Source organism: Rhipicephalus microplus, chromosome 4 (assembly GCF_043290135.1).
Source record: "Rhipicephalus microplus isolate Deutch F79 chromosome 4, USDA_Rmic, whole genome shotgun sequence".
In the NCBI taxonomy this organism is placed as follows: Eukaryota; Metazoa; Arthropoda; class Arachnida; order Ixodida; family Ixodidae; genus Rhipicephalus; species Rhipicephalus microplus.
The window spans coordinates 207,828,546-207,842,444 of NC_134703.1; the positions used below are offsets into that span (position 1 = coordinate 207,828,546).

Consider the following 13,899-nt stretch of genomic DNA (forward strand, 5'->3'; position numbering starts at 1 on the left):
GCCTGGTCTCTGCATCTTGACATAAATACCGTGGAAAGTCGGTGGCTCTCTCGGCTGGTGCATTACCACCGTGACGGGCGTTGTCACAGGAGTAGTCATGGTGCTCGCTGTATAGGTGGTGGCCTTGGGCTTGCGAATGGTATCGGGTGATGCCCCGTATTCTGGATGTACTCCTCGCTGCCTGTGGCGAGCTCGCTGATCGAGGTTGGCTTCAACGTCCTCTTCACGATGTAGGCTTGAGTCACGGCTGGAGGGGGGCGTTCGAAGGATGGGCCTGTAAGCACCTCTACCAGATGTCTTGGGGTCGTGACGTCGACGAAGGAGAGCAGACAGTACTTTGAAAAATAATCTATTTATTACGCCGAACCTGTGGCCACGTAACAGGAAAGTATGATTACAGCAAGATAATGGCACTGATAGCGACGAACAAATCGTCGGCCGTCGATCAACTGACAAACGGCGAAGCGTGTCGACATTTATACCCTCGCCACCCAATATTCTGGCGTTTTCACTCACGGTGACCTAGGTTCCAGAAAACTATTTGATGTTCACGAAGTGGGCGTAATCTTAACAAAAGGATCTACAACAGCCTCGAAGCTTCTTTAACATCGTAGGCATGGTATGCGCTGAACGTAGTGTATCGGGGCGATAACAAAGCTTGTGAAATAAAGGTGGCAATATACAGATTGCAGCATTCGATCTGCGACTACCTTCGTGGGTATAGGGCCCCACCTCATGTAACTACACAAATGTCACCAGTTTACTTGCCCCATGGAAAAAAACCCAAAACAAGGCGGCCTGTTGTTTTCTGAGCAGCCCCGTGTCACCTTAGAAAGGTTGAAAAAGCGGTTTAAGAAGAAGAAAAAATGAACAAAGAAGTAGGACAATGAAAAACAGGGTGCAAAAGCGGGTACCATTGAGCTAAGAGACAAGGCGGAGCAAAGACGACACACAAGTTTCTTTGCCGATCTAGGTGGAGAGACGAGTGAGCACGAATGAGCACGAAATAAAATGAAATGGAACGCATCAAAGTCAACAGTAATTGTTAAAGTAGGAACAGGACACGCACAAGCTTTAGCCAACGTGGTTACAGCGCGATGAAGTGCAGCCTCAGTGTTTTTCTGCGATCTGGATCTTCACATCGGAAAGTTGTTTGAGCAAAAAAAAAACATGATCGTCGTTAATGAATCTGAAGTGGGGCTATCAGAAGACACCGAGGGATGTGTTACCCTTCATGACAGTGCACATGCCATAGTAATGGAGTGTATGCTGGAAGTTCTTGACCAGCAGGACATCTCTCAGTCACAGTTGGCCACAAGCAGAGCACCATCAGTAATGGAGCCTAAGTTAGAGGTTCCCGATCAGCAGAACATCTCTCCGACGCAGTTCGCCTCAAGCACAACACCTTCACGCACCTGGTCAGAATGAACACGAAGAATGCCAATGTGATATCAAGAATATGAGCTTGCCTGACTGCAAGAACGTCATTTGTGTCACGTGCTGTCGAGTGAGTCCGTGAAAAGTGGACTAACTTTTGTAATTTTTTTATTATGAGGAGGAAATAGGGGGCGCTGTCGATTCCTCGAATAGTACAGATAGACTAGCCTCACTAGGTAGCATTCTAGCGTTGAAGGTAGCCAAGATCCGATTCTAAAGGTGGCATGCCCGGACCCATAGATTTTTAGCACCCTCCGCTGCGTCACAGGTATGACCGCCGCTTTGAACAGTTGCTTCGCAGCAAATGGAACTGAGAGCTAAGGTTTAATTGCTGTATTCATAGGAGGTTCTAACCAGGCACTGCACCAGGCTAACCAGTTCTGCTCTGGTGAGAGAGTGCATTACCGGCAGATGGTCTCCAGTGAGGCCGCGTTTCAGACCTGTTTTTTTTCTTTTTTAACAATTACTTTATCACAGTTTTTAGAAAAAATATATGCTTGGTAATGGTTCGGGATTTGCATTCGAACCACATTTTGTAATTCTATGGGCAAAAGAAGTGGTACTTTCCAAAATTGATTGAGAAGTGGAAGCTTCAAGGCGAATAATTCACAGGCATAGCATCGCAGTATGGTTATTCAGGTATGGCCTCTAACAGTGGGCACAAAATTAGTTGTAGGCAATTTCTCCACCCCAAAGTCAAGCCACTCTCACAAAGCACGGAGATATTTACTTACCCTTTTTCCAGAAGGGCCGGGAGGTCCAGCAATGCCCCGTGGGCCTATCGGACCCACTTCTCCCTTCATGCCTTGATCGCCTTTGTGGCCCGTCGCTCCCGGCATGCCCTGCAAGCAGAAATTGCCAAACCAGCATTCATTTTTTATTCTACGCAAAAAAACGACAATGACAATAAAAAGAACGCCTCCGATTCAGTTAGCACTACCACCGCTTTGAACGCCTGTTGGAGCAGATATGTCAGTGGGCTGATATAAACGTTGGTGGTGCCGTCAAATTTGTGTTGAGGTGAGAAAAAACGGCACGTTTAGCGGTAACGCACGTAAGTGGCACATCTTTGTTCAGGTGAGTAATTGATAGACTGATGCTTGCAAATACTTTTATGAACCATCTGAAGTAGAAACAAAGTCAGGTGAAACTCCCGATGTCTTTAACTCATTGGGCTAAATATATAGAAAAGCTGATGACCTCACGACCTTCGTTTAGGTCAGGCTGCACACCTGAAGCACTGCTTAGATGGCCCAACAGTGCTGTGTGATTAATGCAGCACCAAGGAAGAAGGACACTGAGTGCGCAAGATGAGCGCTGTCTCGCAACAGGGCGAAAAATTTTATATACAAAAGCGGGTGTATGTATACGCTTGCGGGTGGCACTGGTCATAGATGATCTACATTTCAGCCATGTTAACAGAAAACTACAAGAAAACTAAAGGGATTTACGTGTTCCGTCCTTTGTTAAGCTAATTGTCACCTTGCGTTTTTTTGATTGATTGATATGTGGGGTTTAACGTCCCAAAATCACTATATGATTATGAGAGACGCCGTAGTGGAGGGCTCCGGAAATTTAGACCACCTGGGGTTCTTTAACGTGCACCCAAATCTGAGCCACGTAACGTGCACGTAAATCTGAGCCACGTTTTTCTGATCTGATAACTATAGTAGAAAGGCGACTGTTGTCTACAAGGTTCTTAGTAAATGTGGACTCAAGTTTACGCTTGGGTTGACTAAGAAAAATAGGTTATGGTTCATAAATTTACGCCTTTCTTTTTAAGTTGAGCATGTTTGTTAGTGTTGCCTTCCTAGATCACAGAGACCGCTCCTGCCATTTTTCTTCAGGATACTCAAAAGTTTTTAACTACAGAATGGAAGTATAGACCTGAAGTGTGCTATTCTAGTTCTCATGAACAGGCATGCTGTGCAGCACAGTTTACGCTCACAGATTCAGTGGCTTGGAGATGCAGGCTTCCACGGCTAGTTGCACTTAAAGGCTGTTGAAATGGGACAAAATTGAAAGCGCCCCAACACGAGTGGTGAAAAGAAAAAAAATACAGTAAGGTATCAGCTAGTATGACGCAACCATTTCCGGCGTGTTGTGTGTAGCGCGATTAATTCCGGCTGATGCAGAAGCGCAGAGGCAGCTCCCAACCCGTCACTAACGAAGCTGATCAGCTCCGCGAAAGCGAACGCGGAAGACCCCAGCACGATAAGAAAGGAGACTCCTTCGTTCACACGGTTCACGAGTGGAGCCTTCAAGGTCGCCCCCGATCAGTACTAGAAGGGGAAGGCTTACTCGGAAGAGCGTCTGGCAAGAAGCAGCTCAGGCACCACCGTCTGAGTTTAAGCCATTGTTGGCATGCACGCCTGCCGTTGAGAATGACGCGGGGACGGGACCACTTGGCTGACCGAGACATAGTGGCGGCAAGAAGACGAGCATAACCTCCCCCGCGGTACGTCATTACCGAGTGTTGTTAGGATGTCGGGACGCTTTGCTGTCGCATGCACACCTGGTAAGCGCACAGCGCGCAACGGTGTACACACCGTTCTTAAGGAGGCTTCTGCGAATGAACATTTAATGAGAGAGCTGATGGGGCTCGAATGTGACAACGGCCGCTGATGGAGGCAGCACGGCCTGGCATGGGAGAGAGTGTCACACGTGCAAAACCTATCCTCTTTTCTGCTGTATTTGGTAACGTGATTTTTGCCAATGCGGTGTCTATTACGAAAGTGTTTCTGCAATTGGTTGTGGTAATGCGAGCCCACACGTGTGATTGGCTTGTATGAAGACTCTTTGTTCAACCGAGGGTTGAAAATGGGGTGTTTGAGTCTGAAATGAGAGAGCGGAGGCTCAGGCTTAGACTCGGGCAGACGCCTGAGGCTGCAATAAAGCGTCTCTTCACCGGATTACGGCTCTTCCTTCGCGCTTCCACCACACACTCGAGTCATCGAGGGGACCCATTCCGAACGTCAAACATCTTTCCTCCTTCGCTAGTGTAGAAGCTAGTCGAGGAGGAGCGAGTTAACTGGCGCAGTCAGCAGGGTGTGGAGAGCCCGCTACGAGGAAGGTGCTGATGTCCGGGAAGCTGACAAGACGCATGCTGCTTCGGGACCTATTGGTGTGCTGCGAGAATCAGCATTGGCATTCGGTCCGAGCCTGCTGGTCAACATTGGAGCCTGGAGTTGGGCAGCGCAAGTGCACTGCACATCAGTGAACGAAAGCAGAGCCAAAGGTCGTCGTTGAGTGACGGACTTGCCGGAGAGGCGCTGCAGGGTGCTGCTTCAGGAGCAGAGCAGCAAAGACAGTCGATGTGACAGACTGAGTCAGCTAGAAGGGAGATTGGGCGGAGACCTGCTGCATTGGAAGTGGTCGTCGCAGCTAGAGTTTGCGATGAGATGGACGCAGTTCCAACTGTCAAGTGCATCGGGCGATGCATCATTGCAAGGTGAGGCCTGCTTTGTGCTCTCTCGGGGCCCCATTTTTTTTTTGTTAACTGAATCAACTTGCGGTCAGGCACACTCTGGGAGATGGTGGATTCCGAGCGAAATGTCAGTCAAGGTGACAGTGAGAATGAATCGGATCGCACCTCTGAGTTGCAGCTTGAAAGTGAAGTGTTAAAGCTCAAGCTTGAGCTAGAGAAGATGAGGTCATTGTGTGCCTTGTCAGAGGGTCAAGACAACCGGAACCAACAGACCAGTATCAGACGGTACGCGAAAAAGCTGAAAGCTCTCTGGGCACCAATGCCCACTAGTGAGCCTATGATTTCCGCTAGCTTCAAACATGTGGACACTCTCTTTGCGGTATCGAGCATACTCGAGGAAATACAGGGCACGATCCTTTTACCATTCTTAAGTGACAAGATACGCACATTTGTGGCCAATCAATCAGAGACTGGGGTAATGCTGTACTCGGATTTAAAGTCTTGAGGCCTAAAAAAGCTGCGGCTGACTCTAAGCGAGTACCGCCGAATGTTTCTGCAAATAAAGAAAAAGGCAGATGAATCTTGGAGCCAAGTAAAGGCGCGCCTGTACATTATGCTCAACTACTACTTGAGAAGTAGAGAGGTGGAGTCGTTAGAAGATCTTCGGGAGTCACTGTTCGCTGACAGGCTAAAGCAGTTAATGCCGAGTGATCTGCGCTCACTGATACCGCAGCAGGAAGGGAGGGGCTGGTTGAAGGCCAAGAATATGGCGGAGTTGGCCGCCACTTTTGAAGAAAGCCTCGACAGGAGGCAGTGCAGTTACCACTGTGCATAATCAGGAAATTTTATTAATGGGCCGCAAGTGATACTACAAATTTGAGCCCCAAATCAGGATCGTTTTTTGGCTGCAGAAAACGGGGTCACTTTCTGAGAGATTATGAGATCTCACATAACACTAATGCAAAAACAGCCGAAATTTCATGCGTAGCTTCCCATAATAAGCAACCATTTCAAAGCCGAGTCACACCGTCGCGACACTCTTTCATTGTGCAAAACTCACTCATGAGGGATCCGCAGATTGAGATTCTCGGGGGAAATGAATCCTGTTTTGCAGGCGTTCACACTGGTGCAGATGTAACAGTGGTACGAGAGAATGAAGAGTCCGCTGAAGTTTTGGACCAGAATAGGGGCACAATAAGGCTAACAGACGCTTTTGGTCAAGGTGTTACTGAACGTCTGCTGTACGTACCTCTAGCTCTTCCAACCTCGTCGGGAAGTGCGGCTCAGCCGATGAAATTGCGATGCGCAGGGACCGATCAGTTCAATACGAGTGTGTCGGTATTACTTAGTCCCGCTGATTAAAAGTGTCTTTGTTATCACCGGGAAAAGCCACTGCGCGATCTAAATGAGGTTAATAAGAGAGGGATCAGCTGCACTGTTCATGACAGGGAATTACACCGGAGCAGTATTAACCGATGAGGGAGCCAGAGCATGTGCCTCGATGTTCTAGCTCTAGCGCTAATGCTGTACAGCGTACAGTGGAGCAACAGGACTGCTGAGCAAGGGAGCTACAAACGACTAAGTCCGCGTCACGTGTTGAGCAGGCGCAGCTGAAATGTGTCAATTCTGCTATGGAGTGCACTAAGGTGGACAGCGAGCGGCGTGGTTCGTTCGAGAGAAATGCTCTCGATAGACAGGAGGAACGCGAGGAGTCACTTGCCGGTGTTCGGCGTCAAGTGAAAGAGGGAACGCACGACAAAGTAATTGTTGGACGGTTGATTTATCATAAGAAGAAAGTAGACGGGAAACAGTCTCGCCAATCAGTGGTGCCAGAGTCACACAAAGACGAACTGTTAGCGCGCAGCAACTTTTGCGAGAGTAGCTTCTCAGAAAAAAAAAAAGAGAAAGCATGTTAAAAAGCGGCTACCATCGGGGTTTGGTGACGGAACGAGTGGGCTCTATGTCTGGCGTATTCCTCGTTCCAAAGGAAAGGTTGGCAGGACGGGACCATCACGAGTGTGACTCAAGAGTGAAGTGGAGCCGTAAGTTTTTGAAGGATTTAACTACGGGATTGTTTAGAGGTATTTTGATTCTGGGTTGTCTTTTTTAATTTTGAAACAGTTTTTTATGTAATCGCCGTGGACAGAAGTTATTGCAGTAACTAGTTTTGCGTTTTCGTTTTTTAGTGTTTAAGTATGGCTTGTTACCGAAGCGTGGTGACATGTTGAAAGGCTTTTAGTGAAAAGTCGGCTATTTGTCGGTTACGGCGGTTCGAGAGTGTTGAACGCGCTTCCTTGCAACGTAGAGGCACAGGTAGCGTTTGATTGAGCTAGAGGGCTTGCTGATGTTTTCTAAGTTGACGCAACCAACCCCAGCAAAGCTTTTTGTTTCACCACGGACGCATGGAAAGGGGCAATTAGAGGTTGCCTATCTCAAACGATAGGTGAATGTGAACGATCAGTCATATCTTACAGTAAGAGGCTGTGCCAGTCGCAACAAGAGGTGTCCACAGTTGAATGAGAGGCGAATGTGAAACAAAATTGTTCGTATTTAGGGCGCTCTGAGCGAGGCTGCTGATGCTCTTGCGAGTACCGGATGATCATAAGATTCAGTGATTGAAGCTGTTTAGAGGCAAGGTGACGTTTTGTCTCTTTCATATGGTTGAGTTTTATTTTCGTTGTTGTTGTATAGCCACTCAAGTAGTCTCTGTGAATTGAATGAATGTACAGGAGTTCGCATCACACGTTTAAGTGTTATGCGTGATGTTAGATGGGTCGAAGAGACTAATAGTTCCGACGTGATGTGAAAATAATTTTTTTTTTTGTACCAGTCATTTTTATTGTGTTGTTGTTGTTAAGATGCGAGCTTGCCTCTAAGTGGTAAAACTGTTTAGGTGTAGTAGATGTGTTATGTAGAAAAATTTTGTTGATAAAATAGAGCATTTGTGAAGTTCATTATAAAGTTTTTACTCGGTGCGATCTATTGAGACTGAGGTGTACTTATAGTGCTGGGTCCTTCGCTTTCTTTGAGTGTGTCATGCGGGGCTTGGAGGGCGCATGGAGTGGGTCTGCCGTGTTGGGACAATGACCGTGTGGTGTTGTGAATTTAAAAGACAATAAACCGCAGGACTGGGCACTGTTCGTGTGCCCTGTGCCAAGCTAATGCGAACTGACTGGCACTGTGAACTACATCCTAAGTGCGTTATTCAGCGTTGTACATTACGAGAGTGTTTTCTTTGGGAGGACCATTTGAAAGCATTATTTATATGTGTCGCTGTGTCTATTTCGCAGAAGGACGCAAAAGTTTTCCTTATGAGATTGAAGTGAAAATCGGTTCACGCATGTGACGCGTCCAAGAAAGAGTCTACCTTTAGTGTCTTTTTTTTGTATCGCGTTACTTGAAATCGAGTATCCAGTCACACTCCTGAGGGGGGATTATGAGGCAGCAATTACGGCCGTGTTGTGTGTAGCGCAATGAATCCCGGCTAATGCAGAGCTCATAGCCAGCTGCCGAGCCATCAACTATTCAAGCTGATCGGTTCCGCGAAAGCGAACGCGGAAGACCCGAGTACGATAAGAAAGGAGACTTCTTCGTTCACACGGTTCACGAGTGGAGCCTTCAAGGTCACCCCCGTTCGGTACTAGAAGGAGAAGGCTTACTCGGAAGAGTGTCTGGCAAGAAGCAGGTCAGACACCGACGTCTGAGTTTAAGCCATTGTTGGAATGCACGCGTGCCATTGAGTATGACGCGGGGACGCGACCACTTGGCTGACCGAGACATTGTGGCGACAGAGAGACGAGCGTAACCTCCCCCGCGGTACGTCATTACCGAGCACTGTTAGGATAACGGGGTGCCCCGCTGTCGCATGCACACCTGGTAAGCGCACAGAGCCCAATGTTGTACTCACCGTTCTTAAGGAGGGTTCTACGAAGCAACATATAATGAGAGAGCTGACGGGCTCGTGCGTGAAAACGACCACCGATGGAGGCAGCATGGCCTGGCATGGGAGAGAGTGTCACACGCGGAGAACCTATCGCTTTGCGTGTTGTATTTGGTAACGTGGTTTTTAGCAATGCAGTGTATATTTTACCAATTCAGTATTTTTTTACCAAAACAGTGTCAACGACGGCAGAACTCGAGGCTTTGCGCATTGCACTGGAACTCATCAATTCGGAAGAAATACCAGGTAAATGAGCCGTGTTTTCTTATTCAAAACCAGCGTTGCAGTGCGTGCTATCAGTTCTCCGACGCGAATGCCACTACCAGTTGACCTACAAAACCGTGAAACTTCACCACCTTTTAATAAAAAAAGGCCACGACATTGTCTTTCAATGGTTGCCTGGGCATTGTTGTATAGGCGTAAATGATTCTGCAGATCATGCAGCTCGCACGTCACATGAAGAAGCAAACAGCGTTCCAATTCCGCTTTCAAGAGCGGATGCGGCGAGGCAGACTCGTCAACTGGCCCGCAGTCTCACACTGACTGAGTGAAACACACCAAGCACACGACGTACACGACTGCATGAGTTTGACCCTTCACAACAACTCCGGCCTCCACCCGGCCTACATCGACGTAGAAAAAAAGCATCCCTATCGACGATAAGCATCCCTATCGACGATAGGGATGCTTCGCCTCCCTATCGCCTTTGGCTGGGAGTTGCTTTCACGAAAGCTTATACCGCGTTAATCGGAATTACTGGCAGTGCGGCGTGCGATGTTTGTGGCACCGACGAAAATATCGAACGCCTGCTGGGCCACTGTCCTTGATTTGCCTCAGATAGACAAGTACTTGCCAACGTAATGCAGCGACTGGATGATCAGCCTCTTTCTGTGCAGTTGCTATTACGCCAACGTACACATGCCTCGACAGCCCACAAGGCAGTGAACGCCCTGCTGTGTTTCCTGAGAAAGACAGGCTTGTGTGAACGCCTCTGACATGCGGTAGAGTTCTACACGCTGCAGTGAAATTACTGTCAGTCTCTCCCCCACTTTCCCCCTCTCTTCTCTCTTTCTCATATTTTTTGTCCCCTTCCCCAATGCCCCAGTGTAGAGTAGCCAACTAGATGTCTTTCTGGTTAACCTCCCTGCCTTATCCCTTTTGTTGCTTCTTCCAGTGTCTATTATTAAAGCGTTACTGCAATTGGTTGTGGCAATGCGAGCCCACACGTGTGATTGGCTTGTGTGAAAATAATTTGTTCAACCGAGGGTTGAAAAGAGAATGTTTGAATCTGAAATGGGATAGTGGAGGTTCAGGCTTAGACTCAGGCAGACGACTGAGGCTGCAATAAAGCGTCTCTTCACTGGACTACGGCTATTTCTTCGCGCTGCCACCGTGCACAAGAGTCAAGGGGACCCATTCCGAACCTCAAACATCTTCCCTCCTTAGGTAGTGTAGAAGCCAGTCGAGAAAGAGGAAATTAACTGTATCAGTTTTTCTCTATTTCTACAATCATTGCTACTAGTTAGAGAGCTCTTGGAGGGAGATACGGTATTAAGACGATGTTTCTTGCTCCAGAAAAGTTATCTAAATGCTTGTGCATTTTAAGGTCTAAAAATCACAATATAATCATAAGAGATGCCGTATGGGAGGGCTCCGGAAATTTCGACCAGCTGTGGTTTTTATCGTGCACCCAAATTTGAGCACATGGCCGTAAAGCATTTTCGTCTCAATCGAAAATGCAGCCGTCGCTGGCGGCATTTGATCCCGCGACTTGCCCGTCAGCAGCCCACTACCTTAGCCACAAGGCAACCGCGCTCAGGCCTAGAAAGCTATTTATAATCTGTCTTCTTGTCAGGCAGAAATTGGAGGGTGGGGAAGAAAAAAATCACAGCATATCCACGGAGTGCATGACGATGAGTGGGGCAAAGCGTCCGTCCGTTTTTATTTCCGTCCGTCCACGCGTCCGTCTGTGCGACCGTTTGCATGTCCGTCCATGAGTCCGTTCATCTATGCCTCTATCCGTCTTTCCATCCATTCGTCCGTCAGTGCATCTGTCTGTCTGTCTGTATGTCCGTCTGTCCATCTGGCCGTCCACTTAGTGGGCAATCCAATGTCATCATCTCGTAATTTTTCATCGCATATTCAGCATATAGAAGTACCACCATCCAGCGGACAATCCAAGAGCTAAACAAGAGGTGGCACTCACGCACTTTCTTACGGCCTGCGCTTTGTGTATACTTGCCACCTTTCACCACCTCTAGTTCACCTCTACTTCATGGCTATATACCAGTTCACTGCATTCGTGGCACTGCAACTCAACCCTCGCTAAAGCTTGCTAAAACCAACGAGGTTCCGCCAAGAGAGTTTATTGTGGCAACTCTCTCTGGTCAGATAATGCTCAAAGTGCATCCTTCTGTTACTATTTTTTTAGTAGGCATTGAATTTTGTTGAAAATAAAGTCGCTAATACTCGTCTCTGTAAGGTATTTCATCAGAAGCAACTATCTTTTTAATTATGACTAACGTGCGCGGGATTCATCCTCAATCGAGAAGAATGCGCGCGTTCCGTTCCTTTAGTTCAACTGTGAAGGTGACCTTCTACTGCTAATACCACTACTACATACATCGCGGACTTACAACCAATGGTATAGGAAGCTACGCCCCCAAAACTGGTGGCTGTGAAGGTAAATATTTGTCCGTATGTACCTATATATTTTGTAAGCACGGGGTTGTGTACAAATTTTTGCTTACTATACCCAGCGTTTTCGGACACCAAGGGTTTAGGTAGCGTAAACAACACCACGTGGGCTATCGACATAAAGAATTCAAAAGTCACGCCTTGACGTATGCAATGACGTTGCACTGAGTAATATATAATCAAAAGAAATGGTGCACACACCTAAACACTGTCGCTTCACCTCAGTGCACATGTAGGAGAGCGCAGTGTGTCGGTGTTATCTCAAGTGAGATGACTGGCAAAGAATTGACAGTTTTTCTAGACGTACCGTTCCAGACAGCTTACTGCATTCCGTACAAAACATCTCGCCGTCATTGATGCACCCTTGGCGTATCAAAAGAATAATTTCGCTACGTTAGAAACAAAACTGTGGAACATGTGGGATTGTAGAACTTGTTTTTCTCAGAATTTTGTGAGTTTTTAAAGCAAAAGTGCAAATAAAAAAAAGTGTAGCCAACCAGTTCGAAATCCTGATACGCTAAGCGCTTAGCACTCATATAGAGCAGATGCTTTATGAAGACATATATGCGGAAAAGCCTTTAAGAACTGCTGTAAACAGAGTGTCATCCAGTGTATTCGAGATCAAAACCAATGGAAACGGCTGCAAATGATTTCATTCTCTAAACGAATGAATTCTTCACAGCGAAGACAACGCACCTCTCCATAACAAGTCCCAGTATGCTTCAATGGTTTTTTATATTTTTATTGCTAGAAAAGGCTTTCGTCAATCACATAACACTCCGCTTAAAATTCAAATAAACAACTTTTGTACGCACATTGTATGTTGTTCCCACGGATGAAATATCACGAGATCTATAGCGAGGAACACTGCTGAAGCATAGATGAAACAAGCTGCCAACTCCGTCACTCCGAGGAAGCATGTGATAACATCCTTCTGCTTGCGATGAGTATATTCGATTACTCTTCAACCGGAAAGGAAGCCCTGTTTTTCTTTAGCTGGACGAAGTAGTATGAAATGATACTCAGGCAGGAAGCTGCGCAGCTTGATCCGCATCTGTGAACTTTGATTATAAGCACGCGGTCGCGTGCTATCAAGCGCTAGCGCGTTCGCTAGTTAAGCAGCCAACAGCGAACGCCTCGTTTAGGCTTCTACACGCTATGGTATCACTTCACGAACCCTGAATGTTTTTTCGGAAGCAGGCGTATTCTGATACACTAGCGTTTTACAGTTTCGAGAGATCAGAAATAAAAAAAGAGTTAGCTGCAGCCGAAGTTCATTCTGGGGCTGTGAACTCTTATCGCGTGGTGTAAAATATGAAGTCATTGTTTTTCTCACCATAACACTGTTTACATCACCTCAATCTTAGCGTGTTCTCGTCAACGACCTGAGATCAGAACTGTTTTGAACTTTCCTAAACTTGATGACACTTCGATACTGGACACTTTAGCCTCATAATTTAAAAAAAAATGTATGTTCTAGCGACGTTTGCATGGTAAATGCACTCTTTCTTAAGTTTTGTGACCATGTCTATTAAAGCATATTCCACACAATTATTTTACAACAAACGCAATACAGCCATGCTACCAGAAAATATAATACATTTCACTTGTCACATAAAGCACCTACGCAAGAATCGTCATCCCGGGTGTAATGGTAATGCTTCTTAAGTTAATGCATTGAAACGTTATTAGAAGATGAAATCAAGAAGCTAAGAACTACTACTCTGGCAATGCCTTCGCTTCACTCTACGAAAAAAAAATCATCCAGGTCCTAAAGGTTGATTAGTCCTGCATAATCTATGCTTTCATTGTTTAGTCTTGATGGTCGATCCTCATAAAATTCGGAAGCTATAGCATACGCATTTATTAGTTACTTCAAATTGGCTTCTTTTTCTATTGATAACGGCATCACTGCTTTATTTTTTGCAAGCAGCACACTACGTACTCTTCCAAATCTTGAACTGAGCTCCTCTGAAGTGCATAACTTAATAGTAATTTTGAAGTTTTCATAAACTCCGGCCCCGATGGTGTGCGAACTATTTTTCTATATTGGTACTCAGAATAGCCTTCTAAATATTTTACTGCATTATTTAAATAACTAAACCTCTGCAACAATCCCCTAGCTGTGGAAATCAGAAAACGTTGTGCCCTTCAAGGGCCACTCACCAGATTTGACAATTTCGAGCTGGCAAGCGCAATGCGTTGATAAGGCATTCACGATCACGTCTGCCAAAATTTGCAACGCTACGCACGGCAGAAACGGGTCAAATTTCAAGATGAACGCTGCTGCCTGTTCTTTTGCGGGCGCACGCCCGAAGATTGGGGCATGACGTGCACGTTTGAATGGCCCTACGTATACGGCATTGCAGTGACGTTTGTCCTCTACGTAGATGACTGT

General features: G+C 46.5%; 1 protein-coding gene across 1 annotated transcript in view; it reads right to left on the reverse strand.

The window, feature by feature from the left end:
• Positions 1–13,899, reverse strand: part of LOC119172983 (uncharacterized) — a 1,299,788-nt gene that overhangs the window by 810,490 nt on the left and 475,399 nt on the right. Inside the window, exon 21 of the mRNA XM_075893951.1 lies at positions 2,172–2,279. Within this exon, the coding sequence (XP_075750066.1) occupies positions 2,172–2,279 (108 nt within the window). The remainder of the gene's footprint in view (positions 1–2,171; positions 2,280–13,899) is intronic.